Source organism: Raphanus sativus, unplaced genomic scaffold (genome assembly GCF_000801105.2).
Source record: "Raphanus sativus cultivar WK10039 unplaced genomic scaffold, ASM80110v3 Scaffold1452, whole genome shotgun sequence".
Taxonomy (NCBI): domain Eukaryota; kingdom Viridiplantae; phylum Streptophyta; class Magnoliopsida; order Brassicales; family Brassicaceae; genus Raphanus; species Raphanus sativus.
This window is the reverse complement of record NW_026616763.1, coordinates 1-20,442: the sequence shown is the minus strand read 5'-3', so window position 1 is coordinate 20,442 and position 20,442 is coordinate 1. Positions and strand designations below refer to the sequence as shown.

At 30.8% G+C, this 20,442-nt stretch overlaps 2 protein-coding genes and 2 long non-coding RNA genes across 4 annotated transcripts; 3 read left to right on the top strand and 1 right to left on the bottom strand.

The window, feature by feature from the left end:
• The first annotated feature begins 353 nt into the window (after nt 1-353).
• On the top strand, nt 354-3,166 carry LOC130504247 (protein SPEAR1-like). Its single transcript, XM_056998845.1, has 5 exons — nt 354-710; nt 1,467-1,571; nt 1,802-1,842; nt 2,584-2,659; nt 2,945-3,166. The coding sequence occupies exons 1-5, from the start codon at nt 480-482 to the stop codon at nt 3,047-3,049; spliced, it is 558 nt and encodes a 185-aa protein (XP_056854825.1). The 5' UTR covers nt 354-479; the 3' UTR covers nt 3,050-3,166.
• A 6,957-nt stretch (nt 3,167-10,123) lies between these two features.
• On the top strand, nt 10,124-11,653 carry LOC130504245 (uncharacterized). Its single transcript, XR_008941191.1, has 3 exons — nt 10,124-10,896; nt 11,025-11,164; nt 11,307-11,653. It is a non-coding gene; the product is annotated as an uncharacterized LOC130504245 (long non-coding RNA).
• A 461-nt stretch (nt 11,654-12,114) lies between these two features.
• On the top strand, nt 12,115-12,905 carry LOC130504246 (uncharacterized). The gene is made up of 2 exons (XR_008941192.1): nt 12,115-12,397; nt 12,460-12,905. It is a non-coding gene; the product is annotated as an uncharacterized LOC130504246 (long non-coding RNA).
• Nucleotides 12,906-13,143: 238 nt separating this feature from the next.
• LOC130504248 (uncharacterized) lies at nt 13,144-14,640 on the bottom strand. Its single transcript, XM_056998846.1, has 2 exons — nt 13,578-14,640; nt 13,144-13,328 (listed from the first exon to the last, which is right to left on the bottom strand). The coding sequence occupies exons 1-2, from the start codon at nt 14,008-14,010 to the stop codon at nt 13,144-13,146; spliced, it is 618 nt and encodes a 205-aa protein (XP_056854826.1). The 5' UTR covers nt 14,011-14,640.
• Nucleotides 14,641-20,442: the final 5,802 nt, after the last annotated feature.

Genomic DNA, 20,442 nt, shown 5'->3' with positions numbered 1-20,442 from the left:
TCGGAACACATTCAAGCAAGAAATATTTTAGAATACTTAAGCTAATCATTTATAGTATTTTATTGCACAATCATTCTAATTAATGAAACTGCAAATTGATTAATTGAAAAATAAAATAATTGAGAGTTGGAATATCAAAATAAGAGCATAAAATCTATATATTTAACGTAATGTATTTGTGTGCGTGGCGTATCTATTGAAATCTGGACACAATCTGATCCAGCGATGAATTTTAGTTATATACTAAATGTCTTTAAATAAAAGCATAAAATAAATATTATTTACTAAAGGCTTATAAAAGAAGAGATCACCGATTCACCATGAAAGAGATCTCTCGGATTCCTTAGCTCAAAGCCAACCATAACAAGAAATATCCATCTTTCTTTCTCTCTCTCTAGAGAAGACTTTCTCTCTCCAGTTCTTGATTTTTCCGGTGTACGTCAAGACCGGATATTAAATTTAAATCTGGTCAAAGAAACATGGGAAGTAGTTTCTTTGGTAAACCAAACATGAGAGGATCTTCGCCGTCTTCATCATCTCCAACATCGTCGTCTTCATCCCCAGCGACGAGAAGAGGGAAGAAGAATGGTTCCGAGAAGCCAAAGCAGCCACAGAGAGGTCTTGGGGTTGCACAACTGGAGAAAATTAGATTACACGGCGAGATGAGTTGCAATAGCTTCGACAATTATAATTCTTCTTTGTATCCACAGGTAACATTTTACATATACATTATATATACATGCATTAACGATATAATCTCGCCAGAGTTGATCAGGGCATGTTAAACATAGTGGTGTATACTGGTATCGCGATCATCTTACGTGTCGTAACCCTTTTTGTGTTCATCGAATTCTTCTATCGGATCTATTATAGGAATCCGAGCTTCGATTCAGTGTCCCGTGAACTTGAGATGACTGATTATGGTTATTTGTATGAAGGATTTTAGTTTCGCTTAATAATTTCTTTAGATTTCATTTAAATAATTACAACTCTAACCCAAAGATTACAAAACGTGTATATCTTTACAAAAATCATGCTCGATCTGGCCAAAAATTATTTATCTAAATTTTAAAAAATCATTTATCTATCAATTTACTATTTGACCGATTATACGTTAATATAGTCGTTAATATAGTCGCAATCATTCATATAAATAGTTTTTTTTTCTTTGGCTTAAACCAGAAAAGAAAAACTTGTCAATGTATGATGTATCTACTATTGAAGATTAGTCATCTCAACTTGAAGATTAGTCAGTTGAGATGAAATAGATTTCATATAAGTTATTATTCTAGGTCTTTGAGTTCTCGAGTGTATTCCTCTCATTTCTTAAGATATACTTAAAGAAAATTTCATGTTATAAATGAAATTGTAACATTTTTTTATCATTTGTCTATCTGATTCAGTCTCTTTCATAAGTATAATTTGCATATCATTTATTTGACCGTCATATATGAATGTATATGTAGGAGAATGTGAGGATGCAAGGAGAATATTCATCCATACCATCATCATCACCATCCTTTACATATGCATCACCATCACCATCTTATGGCCTCTCTCCAAATATAATGGTATATATATTCTCTTAATGCTCTCTTTGTGTGCGATTTATACGTGTGGCGCGCGCGTGCGTGTGTGTTTATAAAGAAAAACATCACTTAGATTCCTACTCTTAGTTATTTATTTACTTTCTATTTCAAATCAAAATATCATGCCTTACGATATGAAATCTTATACAAAATTAGGTCATTCATGTTTCAATATCAACTACTAATTGTTTTTTTCCTTCTGTTATTGGCAGATAGGTGTACATAGAGATCAATACGAGAGAGCAACCATGAGGTAAATATAAAATCACTTTCAACTGTCTTTTTTCAGGTTTATGTTGGGATTGTGAAAGTCAATATCCAACTCTTTATTATCTAATTAGTACGATATTGTCCACTTTGGATTTTAATGCCAAGCCTACATGGATTTACTTTTGGTTTTCATCCCAAAAGACCTTATACTAATTAGAGTTAGACTTCTCTTTATATATTAGACACTTCTTGTCTAATTCTCCAATGTGGGACTTAGATTACATCTCTCATTCTCCCCCTCAATCTAAGGATTACATTCATCTCGTGTCTTTTCTTCCATCGAATTGAGGATGATCCTCGTCCTCCAACATCACAGGTTCCATGATCTTCTGACTTGATCTCTGCCACATACACCTTTCATCATTCCTAACTCATAGGATATACCCATTCTTCTCTCGAAGGGTATTTATGTCTTCTTGCAGATTTCTCGTCAACCGCTCTGATACCAATTGTTGGGATTGTGAAAGTCCATATCCAACTCTTTTTATCTAATTAGTACGATATTGTCCACTTTGGACCTTAATGGCAAGCCCGCATGGATTTACTTTTGGTTTTCATCCCAAAAGGCCTCGTACTAATTAGAGTTGGACTTCTCTTTATATATTAGACACTTCTTGTCTAATTCTCCAATGTGGGACTTAGATTACATCTCTCAGTTTATGATATGCTAGCTATTTCGTTTGGTCCTAAATATTAATGACCTTTTATGTTTTGTTCAAAACAGTTGGAACCCAAGCTACGGCATCTTGGAGAGCCACCATTCTTTGGAACCAAACACCACCAGACATTTCTTTAACGAGGTTCTTATTCTACACCATCACACATAATAACATAGGGATTTGATCACATGATTATTAATTTATTAGTCTGTGTGTAGTATTATATACTTTCGTTTCACTCAATACTTTGGTTTATTCAAAAAAAAAATATTTTGGTTTATTCTAGTTTAGTGTAACCATGGTCAATGTACCTATGTCGGTTAAATGTTGGTGAAATAACCTTGTTAAAAAGTGTTACAGGTCTGGTCGATTTGTAGCTAAGAGATATCTTATCTAATGTTTTTTTCTTGTTTTGTCTTGAAACAGGATCCAAGTTTTACAAGGCGAAGTAAATCGTTGGGATCAGGAAACCACAACTTGGGATCGAATGACAATGAAGAGTTAGATTTGGAGTTAAGATTGTCACTCTAATCATTTGTAATACTTTGATTTTTCATGAAATTGGAAACAAGTCGCGCACTGTGATTATGCTTTTCATATATTCTCTGTTGTTATGCTGAAAATAAATCGAAGCAACAACAGCTGAATATGTTCTATTTGGGGTATCTAGTTTATTTTCTTCTTAGGGATAATTTGACCATTCAGTAGAAAGGATTTACAGAAATCGTTTGTAAACTTGAAGGAGCATAAAAAGTTAGATTATAAACCGTATATGGTAAATTTATCCAGAAGCAAACGTGTTCAACTGATCTTGACTAATTGTTTTTGGAAAGAGATAAAAATGCCGTATTCAGCATTTGGTTACCATTTTCCTTATAAGATTTTGCGTAGACTATTATAAATAAATGGTGATTTCTGAATATTAGATCTTAAAGGTTATAGTTTAATTTTATAAACCAATAACAAAATACTAGATCATGACCCATTTGACAGCACAATTTTATTTTAAATTGATTAAACAAATTTTATAAATTAATTGAATTTTGTTTAGTGTTAATAGAGATTTTAGTCGTGTTATATTTATTTTATGTGGCTCAATTAACATTATTATAACTATTAATGGTAAATTAGCTTGCCAATAATTTGATTCATATTGTAATCAGTTTAAATTTGTTGTTTATAATTAGTGTTAATCAATTATCTTCACATAATATCTATTTTAATATATTCGTAATTATTTTTGTTATTATATTTATTGTAAAATATATATTATTTATATATTAAAATGATCCAGACCTTTTCCTATAGTCATTATGGGTTTAGACCCAGAACCACCCGGTCATAAGAAAGTATAATATTTATATTACTTTTTAATGTAATGACTGTTATTAAATCATATATTATATATGTTACTTAAATAAACTATATAATGTTTTACTATATTCTAGATTAGTGCATACAATAATATCTAACATATAGAAATATGAATAAATTTTTGTGTTCTTATATATCATATTAATTAGACTTTGTATAAATGTTTTTATGCTCTATATATCTCTATATAACATAAAATTGATATTTTAATAATTAAAAAGTATATGAATTTTATTCAGTTAGCTATATAATATTATATAACTTTATTTTCATATACATTTTGTATGAAATCATTTTGATTTGTTTGAAAAGAATTGACCCAACAAAAACATGTAGATATAAGTAGAGATTCTCCCAATGGATTTGGTCAATTATCCATTTCTAACTCGAAACTCATCAATCTAACAGTTTTTTTTCATTGGAAACAACAAATAAATTTTTGTATAGTTATTTTGTTTTTTTTTGTTTTTGTCGGATTCGCACGACCATACGGATTATTTTTTGCTCCAATTATATAAACTGTTTTAATAGACTTTTAAAATGCGGAAATATCTTGTAACAAAATATAATTTACAAAATAAAATATTTTAAAAATTTATTTTAATTTACTTGGATATTTATATTATTTTGTATTTATTAAATATGAAATTGTATAATATATTATTTAATTTAATTTTTAGTTAATGCAACTCTTTTCGTTATGTATTTTTAATAAAATATATGTAATTTATTTAATTAATTGTAGATATATTTTAATAAACTTTTAATTACAAAATGTATTTTGTCAATTTATTAAATTTGCGGCTGCAGGAGTTTTGCTGGAGCTTTCTTCTCTTCTTCTGTTTTTAGGTGGTGGTTCCTCTCCGGCATAAGCTTCAAGGCGAAAAGTGGTCTGACTAGACATGGCAACGCTCCGTCAAAGTGAAGATTGATTGATTTCCGGTTTATCACTTTTGGATCCAGTTGTTTCTGCCAGTTTACCTCTTTATACCAACCTGGTTATCTAGTGTTTTGGGTTGTTTTCTTTATTTCTGCACTTAGTATGATAAAGAAAAAAAAATATAATATGAAAACATTTTATAAAAGAAGAAGAAAAATATAAAAAAAGTCTGAGAGCTTAAATAAAATACAAGAAAGATGGTAATTTCTTTTGGAATTTCTGACAGAAAAGTATTCATTGGAAATTTCTGAGAAATATGAAATTTTATTATTTGTCAGTATTTCGTTGAAAAATCCAAGAGATTTCATAATAAAAAATCATCGGAAATAATCGATGAATTATCAACGATTCCCGAGGAATGTTAAATGATTTGGGGTATGAATTTGGGGTATGTTTTCGGGAAGTGTAAATTTTTATAGGAAATCGTCAGAAATTTCCAACGAATTTGGGTTTCAGATATGAAATACTCAAAAAATGTTTAACTGGAAACCTACAAGATCACCATGACATATATTAACTGATAAATACGATGAGGTTAACAATATCTTAATTATTTTAAAGCTATAGGTTCTTGCTTTGGATGCGTCGACAGAGACATGATCTTTCTCATTAATACTTATAATTCAGTAAATATTTTACGTGTTTCATGTTTCATGTTAAAATATTGAATTTGTGTGTGTTTTAAGTTTTTTCAATCATTTTTCAAGATTATAATCCGCTAAAAATCATTAATATATTATTAGTAGATATTGTCGGTCTATTTTTGTTATGTTTCAAAACTCAAATCCACACTTTGTCAGAAATTCATCGGAGAATATACTTTTCGGACGAATAGGTATATATTGAAAATTGTCAACTTGCTCATTAATAAAGTTTTTCAAAAATTTTGGCGAAATTCCATTGGAAATTTGTTGGAAATCAAAATTTGCAAAAAACGTTTAATTTTTCCATGAAGTGCTAAATTAAAGAAATTCCAATGGAGATCCGATGAATTTGACCCGTCATAATTTTAACATAAAAATTGAAAAGTTTTCTTTTTCTTTATTTTAACACTCTCTTTCTCTAAAATCTCTTTGTTCTGATAGGTTTTAGGATTGTACATGTTACATTAAGGATTTGAAAACTTGTTTTATGTTTATTTGGTGTTCTAAAACGTTTCATGATTTTTTTAAAAAAAAATTAAGTTTTTGTAAAACAATAAATTTTGTTGTAGTTTTCAAAAAAAAATTAAAATTTAGAAAAAAAAATTCATCTTTTTAAAACGTTTTCAATTTAAAAAACGTTTTTATGGTTTTTTGAATTTCTAAAAATGGCTTTCAAATTTCGAATATGTTTTCAATTATAAAACGTTTTGTGTTGGTATAAGTTTATTAAAACACTTTCAATTTTTTTTTTAAAAAAATTTAATTTATAAAAACGTTTTATATTTTCAAATTTCTATCATCTACTATATAATTTAGGGTCCTAAATTTTATCTACCATTTAGAAGTTGTCATTTAAATTTGGACATTTTCTAGAATAGTAGGTGTTTGGCTACTTAAATCTGTTTGGTTCCTTGAATATATCAACATGACTAACAACTTAATTTAAACCAACATAAATACACATTATAAATGGTTTAACTAATGGGCTTTGGAAAATTATTAAAATTGTGTTGCTTTGCAAATAAAGGACAATACTATTATGTAAACCAATTTACATTAGCCCTTATAAATATTGGGTTTTAACCAACTAACATTGTATTTGAAACTTAAAAATAAAAGACTAAATAATATATCCACAAACAATATTATTAATAAAAAATACATTATTTTTTGTGGAACTAAAGTTTATTTGATTTTTTCGTTTTATCAGTAACAATTAAAAGCATTGTCTAAATATTTTACCTATAAATTTTGAATCTCACACATATTAACGTTTATATACAGTATAAACTCTTTCAGTTAATACTCTATAAATTAATATACACTAATTTTTTTTTATAAATATTATAATTTTATAGTCCCAACATTGAATTTTTGGTTCAATATATTATATCGATAATTTAATAACCTTTATAAATTAAAAAAATTTATAGTCTTGGTGTAGTCCCAACATTATTAATTTATAGAGGTTTCACTGTACAAGTTTTAGTTTAAAAAATGTGTATATTTTATAACCAAAAACAATATTATTCTAAAACTATATATATAAAAAAATATTGTTTTTTATAATTTGTATATTCTAATCTCGGTAACAATTAAAAAGGTTTGTTTAAATAATTTCCGCCCTTGAAAAGGGTGGGTCAGTATCTAGTAACATATTATTTTAAAACTTTTTTTCACTTCTCTATAAACGTTTTCAATTTATAAAATATAATGTTGAAGTATTTTCTAAATTCTATAAATGTTAATTCTATTACAAAATCTTTTTTAAATTTAAATATAATTTAAATTATATTCATATAGAAAGATTGTTTTAAAAGAATATTATAAACAATTGTAAGTTTTTTTCTAGAAATTACTGGATTTATTTGAATATTATATTTTCAATAAAAAATATTTTTTTTTTACAAATTCTGACTAAATTTTTTGGATGGTAATACTTGACAATTTCAGACTGATAATATTCGTCCGGATTTTGTTGAAATTTTGTTTTTCATAATTTTGTCAGAAATTGTTAGATAGCCCGAAAAATTCAGATGAACTTTTTCTGATAAGATAGAACTATCTAATTTTGTTGTCGGAAATTCATCGCAACTGACTTTTTCGAGGGGAAACAATCTGTTTTCTTATTATCCGAACCATAGTGGCTAAATATCTAAACGAATATTGAGTTAAGAGATAGTATCGTAATCCGAATGAATATCTTAAGATAATTGTATATTCCTAATTTGCTTCACTCATTTATTCAAACTAGTTATATTGATGTTAGCACATGGTACAACGACCATGTAATATACATATAATTATAGAAAAAGTGGTTTGCTTTTCAATTAAAATGCATGTTAAACTTTTGTTTCATACATTGACAAAAATTGTATTCAAAATTTCAAAACAACAACTAAATTATTTTCTTTATATTTTCAAATTTTTCTCCAAACTTATTAATCGTCCAATTTATTAAAAGTTATAAAATCAGTTAAGTTAATGGTAAATTTTTTAAGTATAGAAAACTTGAGCAATGAATGATAAACTTTTTAAATTTTTAAATATCCAAATCCAACACGAAATAACTGTATCCAAACTAAAAATATCTGAACCTGATCCAATATGTAAAATATTTTAACGGGTTATAGATCCCAATACCAAATTATCCAAAATTCCAAAATACCCGATCCGAGTCTAACGGGTGTCCGATGCACCGAACCAGATTTAAAATTTTCTCCTAGTTGAACATTTTCAGGTCTTTTGCCCATGTTTCATTGAATTTTATGTAGAGCCGGCTTGCATACACACATCTGAGCTCTTATTCCAAATCCTTGTTTTGATTTTGAACAACTTCCAAAACCAGCGGTCTAATTTTTTGTTTTTGAATTCCTGGAATCTATTGTAGAAATTGTGGAAGCAAGTTAGTATCTTCTTCTATGCCGTTTGATTCTCTCTTAAGTGTTTTTGATATTCATTATTTGATGATCTCTCTCTATGCATTTTCATTTATCTAAATATTCATCTAAAACCAAAACAAAAGTCTCTAATTTTTATGTGGTATGTTGCATATTTTAGAAATACAGCCATTTACGTCTTGATTGATAGAGCTTATAGAAAATCATTATGTTTTGAGTTTTTCACTATCCAATCAGTTACTTTTACAAAAGCATTTTGAAAAATATTTAGACTATGTAAATCCAAATGATCTTTACTCATAGATGAAAAATTTCCTAACACATTTACCTTACTTTTAAAAATATAAAAATATAAATACATTTATCTAATTTATTTTATTTGATAATTTAAAATGTATAATAAAATTAAAATTATAATATATTTATCATTTAAAAATAAAATTCTAGATTAAAATAATATACCTATATATATGCATATGGATATAGTTAAATTAATGTGAAAATACATCTTTTCAGCATGGTGTAAATGTTTTATCATCAACTTTACCAATAGAGGTTTACATAATTATTTAAGCTTGTTCAATCAAATTACTAAAATATTGGTAAGTGAAGGAGAATTGTTGAATTTATCCCACAATGAAAGTTAGAGAATACCATTCTGAAGCAATTGTAAGTGGAACTTGCTTATTTTGGCCTCCATCAAATTTTTATTTCAGAAAGATAGTTAGAAGAAGAAATCTCTATTTTTTATTCCACAATGAAAGTTAGAGATCTCTATTTTTTCTCTATTTATAGAAGAAAAAATAGTATTTCTCTATTTTTTACTCTATATTTAGAATTTGCTATATTAGTAGAATATATTGGAACAAATATCACCTATATTATAGAATTCGTCTATGTTAAAGCTGAAAATAACAAAATACATTTGAGATGATGGTCTTAGGTCAAGATGAATCTGATGGGTTTTGACTTTTGAGGAACCACCTACTGACCTTCGAGTGTTTTGAGGAACCCCCCCTTGACTCCAAATTTTCTGTTGGTAATTATTAATAGAATTATGTTCTTATTGTCTAAAAAATTATAAACATTATTTGTTCTCATTATTATAATTTATTTCAGATATAAACAGTATGAATGATTATTAGTTTTACACTGATTATGGAATTGTGAAACAGAGAAACATGATATTTGCTTTTTTGACGTTATGTATTGAAAACGAGAAGTATAGTAATGTATCTTGATTAAATTTTTCTTTTTTTTTGACAGCATCTTGATAAAATTTAATATAGGCATATTTAGCATTTACATGTCCCTTTTTTTTTTTTTTTTTTTTTGTCAACGTTTTTATTTCATAAACTCCAAACAGAGTACTTTAACCACAAAGTTTGGGGACACCACCCATTACAAAAGCAACAACAGTTAAACAGAAGGCTGAACCTATATTATAAAGACATGATAACGGTATGACGAGAGGGACAAGGTTCCTACCTATGAAGAAACCCGTAATCTCAATCAAAACCAACCCCGAGCACAGGGCAAAGAAGAAGACAATTGAGTCCTCTAGAATCTGAAGACTTGAGAATCCAGATGATAATGACTGGTGTAGAACTTTCTGCAGCGTTACAGCTTTGCCGTTTTGAGTAGAACTCACGATCCACGTTCCATAAGCCGAACAAGTCGGGAAGTTCTCAACATACCCGATTAGGGAGGGTACACTACAAAAAAAGTCTACATTGATAGCACATTATTATAGCACGATTTACTGAACTGCTATCGTAGATGAGTTTAAAAATTTGATACTATATAATAGCATTAGATAAACACTATAGTAAATTTTCACTAAGCAAAAGCAAAAATTGAGTTTTGGAGCCATACTTTTTATTAAGAGGGAACTAAAATTTCATTTGGAGCCAACACTTAGAGAAAAATTAGACAAATTATTTTCACAATTCGGGTGTAAGCATCAATGGGTGAGTCACCATCTCTCCCATCCGCCTTCGCTCGTCACCGCCTCCACCACCATTTATTCTCAGATCCATCTTCGCCGGTCTCCGCCGGAGTCACGAGCACTACGTCACGTTCGTCCTCTTTCGATCTCTCTTTCACCTTCTTCTAGACTTCAAATCACTTTCTTTGTATTGTATATCGAGACTCATGGGATTGCTCAGTTCTTCGTGAGTAGTTAGCCGACGAAGACTCACTCTCCACCAATTCGTCTCTCGTCAATCACAGCGAAGAAGAAGAAAGTACCCTAAATCAAACTTAGGAGCCCCATGAATGGCGTTGATACTGGCTCGCAGGTCACTGAATACTCTCTGTGCTTGCCATCTCGCATGAATCTCGTTTGCTCTTGTGATTTTGTTTTGGGAATCAAGGAAAGTTCTTTTCACTGTCACTTCGAGATTGTGTTTGCAGGGATCTCAAAATCTGCTAAGACGTGCGCAGCTCAAGCTCAAAATCTTCGAAGATGAATATGTGATCAAAGCGTTTTACGAAGCAGAGAAAGCTCATCGAGGACAGGTATAGTGAAGAAGAAGAACGAAAGCTCACAAAAAAAAGAAATGTATTGTTACATTTGTTTCAGGGGTTGATATAATAGTATAAAGTTGGGTTCCTTATGACTTATGGTATTGGTGTATTTGTTGCAGGAGATCATGTAATCAAGGCGTTTTATGATTCAAGGTGGAGATAATTCGGAGAATGATGGGCCTGGTGGGGGTGAATCTGTTTGTGGCTGGGATTAGAGAAAGCTTTCCTGATCTTTAATGATACAAAGAATACAGCTACCGTAAGATACCTCAGACTTAGACTGATGCTTTCAATAAGTAGAATCTCTTGCACATGATCTGATCAAGCAGTTATGTTTACATCTTGCTTTGATCTATATCCCTATGTGATATGAAGTAACTAGTTTGTGTACTTCTTGTAAGGCTGCGGCGGAAGTGGACAGGCTTGACCAGCACAGTCAGATTAAGGAAATAACTTTCAAGAAACAAACTGAGCTAGAGGATATACGCTCCCGCACACGTCGAAATAAACCTTTAATCAGCTCGTGAGAGGATCATGTTGATGGTTCCTGTAGTCAATGAATCTGATTTGTCTCGGAAGAAATCTGATTCTTGGCTTATTTTTTTATCAAATGTCTGTATCAAACTGCAGTTGTTGTTATGTTGCTCTGTTCGAAAAACTACAATGCAAAAATGCCATAATTTTTTTACAATAATGACTATTGTATCTATTAGTTTTTTACAGATACATAAAAAGAGTTTAAAGTTTATATGATAAAGGGTTTAAAACCCTAATGTCACACTATAACCTCAAAACTTAACCCCAAACCCTATTCACTAAATCTTATTCCCCAAACTCCAAATATACTTCAAACTTAAAAAAAAAATTAAGATCTAAATACTCCAAACACTATTCCAAACTCTAAATACTCTACTTCAAACCCTAAAGCTAGACCACAATTTATATCGCTAACTTTAAATAATTATAAATTCCAAAACATAAGTTTCATTGTAGTTTACATGTTTAGTATACTTTTAAAATTTTGTGGTTTATAATTTAGTTAAAGATTTAGAGGTTTATAATAAGATGACTATTAAAAATTATAAACTTAAAATTTGAAAAATATACTAGACATATAAACTACAATGAAATTATAACTAAATCTATATGAAAATTAATTTATAAAAAAAACAGAGTATCCCAAAGAAAAAAAGAAATAAAGAAGGAAAAACTGTGACCAATAGGAGAAGCTAATTCATGGTGGTGAGGATAACTAAAGTACTGATCTTCACCGTTGATAAACCTTAATCTAATGGATATAATTTATTCACTTATTTTTTATATCTCTTTCTTCTCCTTATCCCGACTTTTGCAATCTTCTTTTTTCATGGATCTCAAACTAAACTTCTCCCTCTCACGACCTTCTCACAACCGTCAGACGTCACACGTCACACGTCACCACCACAACCATCGTTCGTCACAACCATCACCGTCCGACACCACCATCACAATGGTTCGACCTCTATCTCTCTCTCTGCCTCTCTCTCTGTTATGAACTCGTTTTGTTTGTCTCAGGGTTGGAGGAAGCAAGGCGTGCGGCGGAGACCAAGCGAAGTGGTGGAACAGAGAAAATATATAGAGCTCGGAGATGCAGAGAAAGAAGAAGACGCGACGGTCGGTCTCTAGCTCGTTCACGTCCTCACCAGCAGCAGCACCACTACCACCACCGACGGTGGTAGAAGAAGAGGAAGCTACGGGACAGTGGTTGAAGTCTTGAAGACCTTAACGGGACAGTGGTTGAAGTCTTGAAGACCTTGACGATGGAAGAAGAAGAGGAAGCTACGGCGGCTGGAGTTTTTTCTTAGGTTTACAGTATTTTTTTTAGGTTTGGTTTAATGTGTTTTAGTTAGTGTATGGTTTAATTTGTTCTGGTTTAGTTAATTTTTTTAATTTTGGTTTAGTTTTGTAAAACTAATTTTATTGTAAACTGATTTTAATTAATAAATAAATTTTTATTTTAATTATATTTAATTTTTGATTTAATTTTTCATTATTTAATTTGTAATTAATTAATTATAATTAAATAATCAAATTAATTTTTAATTATTTTATTTCTAATTATAGCATTATATCAATGTCATTATAAATATATCATAGCACGAATAAGATGATATAGTTAAGTTAATAATATCATTCATTTATTGCTATCGTATCGTCACATTTTGTAGCGTCAAAATAATGTTATCGTAGATAGGGTATCTATGATGGCTGCCGATTACATAGCAGATCATAAAACGCTATAAAAGGCCTATTATAGCGTTTATCGTGAGCTAAGAATGTTAATATTTCTTGTAGTGGTACATCAGTAAACTCAGAGGCTACCAAACACCTCTTCCACAAGATTGATTGCTGTGAGGCGAACCGCCATGGCCAAATAGACAAACCTGAAACAATAGCATCCAAAACCACAAAGACAGAAATCCAGATAACAGCCTCATGCTGAGGTAAATGGAGCTTAAACCTGGAGCTCAAAAGGTTTATAACATCCTCAATACGAGGTAAAGAACCATTCAAAATCAGCATAAACTCTTGTTTACGAGGAAACAAGGATCTCCTACTAAGACAATTACATTCTTCTCGGAGGCAATGATCGAACAAGAATGATTCACTCCAGTAAGTTATGAGAACCATACCTTGCGAAAGCATGGAGCAAAGGGAGATGAGTCCAACGACATGTGACCAAGGTTTCGAATGAAAGACCGGCTTTGACTGAGAACTGCACTTTGCAGTGGAGAGCTGCACTCCAAGAAGTTTCACTGAGGTAATAAAAGCTGCATACAGAAAACCCACCACCACCAATATCTCAACATTCGAAGTCCAGTCCTCGCGAACTTGAGGTGTTGAGTATTGAAGGAAATTAAGCTTGCAGTCAGCTGTCAGTAACCCCAAGAACCTTGCCACAGAGATCTCAATACCCCCTGCCTCTTGTTGATAATTAAACGAAACATATTCGCCACAAGAGACCAAGTTTCTCGGCTTTGACACCGGGATTAGTTGGAGGAAGGAGGAGACTCGTCTGGTGGTGAGAGAGCTGGAGAGATCGGCTTCATCTTGTAAAGGATGCATCACCAGAGGATGGACAGATAGCACACCTACATCTATGAGAATCGGTGGAGGGTCGGGGGAACTGGAGGGACAGGGGGAAACATCGGAAACAACACGTCGAGATTGGGGTCTGATGGTTCAGGCGGCAGGGGGAGAAACCCAGATGAAACAGCTTCAGGAGACTCCATTGACAGAGGAGGGGAAAAGCTTCGGGAAAGGATGGGAGGCGTCGACATCAGCGGAGAAGCGGCTCGTGGTTAAGAGACGGAGGAGCAAAACAAAGCCTCAGAGATGAGGTAGAAACTGTAATCGACAGTATGAACCCAGCGATGAGTGAACGGAGAAAAAAAAAATAGTACAAATCACCCCGTAAAGAATTTTAGATCCAAGATCTAGCACAGAGGAAGCACCCCACACGAAATCTGACCCCATAAATCAGTAACCCTCAACATCAGGATTCCAAAAGCAGAAGAAAATTCTGGTCGGAAATTTTGAGAAGGTGGCCGCCGGAATAGAGTCACGGTGGGGAGACGGCTGAGCTGCGGAGGAGACTAAAGACAGGGAGGAGTCATGGTAGTCTTGAGAAGAGCGCCAGAGAGAGATAAATTGTTAATCTATACTTACTACATTTGCATTTACATGTCCTAAAGTGTGTTTTTATAACGAAAATGTTATTGAATGTCAAGCGGCAAGTTACATTGCCATCAATTTTAGCAAGAACAATTTCGTTGTCATAAATTGGGAGAAACATAGATATGTATATTACAATGGTGGCATATTCAAGAATTTTCAAACGATATTCACTGAGTATTGTGTTATAGTTATAAATAACATCAATTCTCTAATAATATGCATAACTATATTTTCCTCCATGTTCATTTACTTTTATAGTAGGTCAAATACAATTATATATGTATTTTGGAACCCTGATTTGCTTGAGGCTCACAACTTACGTAGGTATGTCATATATCTGTATTAGTATTACATATATTTTTTCATAGTATTTATTAGGTGTTAGTATATTCATAATTGATAATGCAAATGCAAATGCCAACCAGTCGGACTATTATTCAGGAGACTTGAGTAATTGTGGTGGTCTTAACTAAATTATTTATGTGGGGAAGCTCATTGATCCAGTAGTTTGATCAAGTGTTTTTTAGTGCTTTTATACCAGATCTGAGTTTCAACTCCGGGAGAAAGCGGAATTATGCGAATTAAGGGAAAAAAGAATTACAAGAGATCTGTAGCATGGCGTAAAGAGTACCGTCAAGCGTTGATCCTATAGATCGGTTCAGGTGATAAGTCATGGGTGAATCCGCATACGACATATAGAATTATTGGCTGTAAAACGCTCAGTAATATTCCTCATAATTGTAATAGCATAATTATCCAGCGTTTAAAAAACTATATTAGGGAGTTGTTGTCATTGAAGTATCTCTACTATTTTTCTATCATCAAACTGACATTTCCTGCTTTTTAAATTTAAATCATTTTGCTATATAACAATTTTTTTTTCATTGAATATTAAATACGACCGTGTTTATCATACTATTAATCTACCATTACATACATATACACATATCATATATGATATGTTTAACATGTATAATAAATAATCTTTTATTACTGTATGTAGAAATGTAATGCATAAAATCTTAAAATTATATTAATTATCTTATGTGCGTTATGGCCACATGATGACAAACATGGACTATAAATTTAGAAAGATAAGATTGGAAATAATATTTTAGCAAAAAAAACTATCTTAATTAAAAATGACAAATATGTTGTGAATAAAAATAAGTAAAAGAATTCAAGTATATTTATTCCATGAATAACAAATCACTTATATATAGTTACAAAATCTGAGATTTAGTCTTATCTCGGATATTATATAAGTATATCTACAATGTTCTGAAAGATATCTATCTTATTAAAACAGAAACATTATGTTGGACCTAACATTATTTTGTAAGTTTTTAAATTAAATACACTTTTATACTTTATAGTTAAACCTACATTAAATCACTAATGTTTCTTTCTTTATACTACTATCTATGTTTCCAAACAATATACTTATTTCTTTATACTACTATTAATGTTTCCAAACAATATATTTTTTTATACTACTATTAATATTTCCAAACAATATAATTAATCTTATTTATTTTATATCTATCATTTTCTCTTTAAAATTTTGTAGAAATGTCATAATTTCATAAATTGCAAAATAATGAACTTTAAAATTTGGATTATAAGATTACAAATTATGAAACTATTACAATTTAAATCCAATTAGATTACATATCGGTCATCCATCAGTTCAATCGGTTAGTCTCGGGTTTTACTGATTTTTTAATATGAATATTTTAGAAACCTAAATTAAATTGTCAGATCTCCGGATTAACCGGTATAATCACAATCGGGTTGAATTTAAACACACTGATTTAAATGCAAAAATATTTTAAATACACACTCTTTAAAAATTACCAAAATATTTGTTAAGTTATTAGTGAATTTTTTATCGTAAAATATTCCGCGCTTCCAAAGCGCGGGTCAAAATCATATACTTCTTATAATGGTTATCCACATATGTGAATATCCATAACAAAGACTAATGTAAATTTTATTAAGAAGATATATATCCTAAAATTTATTATTTCATATATATAAATTAGGAATCCTTATGAAACAATATTTTCAATATTTTCCTAGCTATAATGCCTCACATCAAGACTATACTAAAAGGGACTAATAAAGCATTCTTAGGCTGTCCACGTCATTTACTAAAATCAGCCAATCAGAAACAATTTTCTTGCCACATCATATCAAGAATTGACCCAGTTCATGCCCACGTCCTAAATTCTAAATTCCGACTTTAATCGTTCTTTTTGCCAGACACTCCGTCTTCTTCGTTTCTGATCACATTAAATCTCCGTTACAGCGTCGCTTTCTTCAACAATCAATTATGTTTCCTTTTAATCACTTCGTTTCGTTTCGCTTCCCTTTCTTTCTCCTCCTTTATAAACAGCTTCGTCTAAGCTTACTTCCAAAGAAACCCCAAACTCTCCTAAGCTGAAGTAATGGCGATAAAACCCAATCAACAATGGCCGGTTCCAAAGCTAAAGCGCATAAATCGTATCCTCCTCCAGGTTTGTAATAACGTTCTCCACTTTCTATTTTGTTTGAGTTCCTTGCAGTAGAAGAACAAACCTTTTAGTCTTCTGGCTCGACTCTAAATCTCTCTTTGCCTGGTGATCAAATTGATTACGTTACCAATCTCGGTATCTTCCACTGGGATGCCCATCCGAACTTCCACCTCAAACGCCTTTGCGTCCTCCTTACGAAGGCGCGTATCAGGTTACTTCTCCTTTCTGGATGCACCATAATTATTTTCCAAGATCATTGTATCGTTACCTGCTATATGTTAAGAGTTTTGAATCAATACTATTGATACTGATACATATATGGCGTTCTTAGTCTCAAAATGAACTCTCAAACTAATTGCGCATAACCATAAGAACATCATCTTCTTCTGCTAAACAGAGTCCTATCTTATATATTTTAGCTGTTCTATCTGAAACTTTCAGTGTATTCACTTGTGATGTACCAACTTATATTATGTTTTGTTACAGTGAAGTGACTCAGTTAACCAAATCGTTTTTGTTGTTGTGTGTGTCTTGATGATTCAGTCTCGCTGCTCTCTGTTGTTGCTGTCTGTTAGAGGAATGCCACTTAAGTTTAAGAGCTATCGGATCGAACCACTAATATCCAAAACGACGTTCAACTGCCTTAACTGTTTTTGTTTGTTTGTCAGATTAATTAAAGAGGAAATTCAGTGGAAGATAAGATCAAGAAGAACAAGACCAAGAACAGATTACTCCATCTATATTTATTTCTGTGAATACAAAGAACTGATCAAAAAGACAAGACATGGTCCTTCTCTACAATCTGTCAAAGCTATGGGGCTCTGAAACTGAAGGAAATGTAAGAATCATTAGACATCATCTAATCTATTAATTTAGGGATTATCTACTATTTAAAGTTCTCATTTAAATTTTGGACTCTTTTATAGTTGTTGCTAAAATATATCATGCCTCCTATACAATGCAACTTACCAACTTAAATTAAACCAAATCTTAACCAATATAGATTAGTTAAACCTAACCAGTAACACTTTTATAATATTTTTGGTTAATCTCTTAATATAATTAGATCATATAAAACTGAACCACTCTTAAATCAACGAGTTCCATATTATTCCAGACATAAGAAAAAAAATATCCGACTCATTTACAACGTAAGCATACAAAGACCATGTATACTTATGCTCATTGATCTTCCAAAAACCAAATAATTGTGGCATAGACCAACATAGGCTCATGTTCGTATCACTAACTTTACTTCCATATATTTACTCTTCGCCTACATCATATCACAACATACACAGTTATGCAAGAACATGATTTTTTTTGTTCAAACAACCAAATAATGATGGCATATGGTCAGTAGTTTTTTTAAATATGTTTTTTATATATTACATTTTACGAGACTATGTGTATAAGTTTTTTTTTTTGAAAAGGGCATAACTATGTGTATAAGTTAAAAGGTAAAAGGTGTGACAAGGCAAATTATTATACTAAAAATGAAAGAAGATTAAATACAAACTAATAACAAGTATAACACAAATTATAACACTATTAAATTCTATATATATTTAATAAAATATTATATATATATCTAATATGTATATATATATATAAATGTTACACAATATATATAATATTATATACACATATTATATATACCATATATTATTAATTGAAATTTGACAAATCAATTTCCGTCGTTTAGGACGGGTCCTAATCTAGTTCTTAATTAAATAACGCTTTCAATTTTCCTTTCGTATATGTTGTTGGAATTTTTATAATTATTGAATCTTACCTAACGTAATCTCATCATCTTCTTTTTTAATATATTGCAGACTTGGAACTTTAGATTCGTAGACACAGATGAGTCCTTTCTAATTGCAGAATCATCCGTTGCGTGTTATGATGGCTGGTGGCTACAGCTCAGAGGCTTTGCCTTACATTTTATCACTTCGTTTGGGTCTCAGGAACTCTAGGTTTTGGAACCACGATCGAGCATCCCGCTGATCTAGAATCGGTGGAGTTCTGGAATGGTTTAGCTAAAGAGACAAAATGATCTATAGATTTACAATTCTATATTGGATATGCAAGGCGATGGAAAAGCCTCGGATCCATTAACTAAATATTTCTTTATCAGTTGACAATCATATGACCAAACCTTTGAGTCCAATCTTATCCTATTATGACCTACGTGACAATTTTTTTCAGATGAAGCGGACCGATTGACGGGTTCACACGGGTGCATAGCCTATACAAATTTCAAACGGGTAATTAAGCTGATAATCAAATTATAAAAAAGCCTATTAACTCAGATACTGGTTGCCACTTGGCCAAAAAATGGGTTAACTTGGGTTTGAAGTAAACAATAGATTTTCTGTTTCTACTAAAAGTTTTACTTGCTTTCTTTTCATTATTTTTTCACGTTAACATTTTTCTAATTTTTTATCGACTTCTACTATATTATTCATTATTCTATCTGGTATCTGTAACTCAAAGCCAGTAACCATATCAAATTCAAAGAAGATGTATTAGTTCCTAACTCTTCTTTCTAACTGATTTTGTATTTTGGTTTTATAGTGACTTCATTCATAATGTCAAATATCAACGATTTTAGCTTTTTTGATTAATCATACTATTTTAATGTTTCAATATTATTTGAATATTCCCTGTGTTTCATAATATAATGATTTAAAGTATTTTTTGTTTCAAAATATAAATCGCTTTCATATTTCAATGTAATTTTATACTTAATGGATATTTTGTGGCCAACTAAATTATGTAAAATTACTGTCTAATTGATTGAATTTATATATCAAATGCCATTTTTCTAAGTAATAACTTTTAATATTAGATTTTAATTCAAAATAATTACATTTTGAAAGAAATAGAGTAATTTGTATACTAATTCTACACAGATACAAACCAATTAACGGTGATTTAAGGAAGACATAAAGATGTTTTTCCAGTTATCACGAAAACAGAATCAATTGACATTGACAGGTATCTAAATTACATCCAGCTCAAGACAAGATAGAGTTTCCATACCTTAATATTATGTTATCTCAATATATTTGTGGCTAAATCAGCTTTCTCTCGCACAAACTCTCACTCCATTCGCAGAGTGTAAGCATTTCTATCTAATAACATCAGTTGTTTGAGTTAAAAAAAAAAAGAAATGGTCGAAACATACAAAGACTATAAATTGTGACTAAAGAAAAAAAAAACAAAAATCAATCGATGATGACTGGATGTAGTCTTTTTTTTTTTTGACTGGATGTAGTCATAAATCATTTTTGTCTTGACG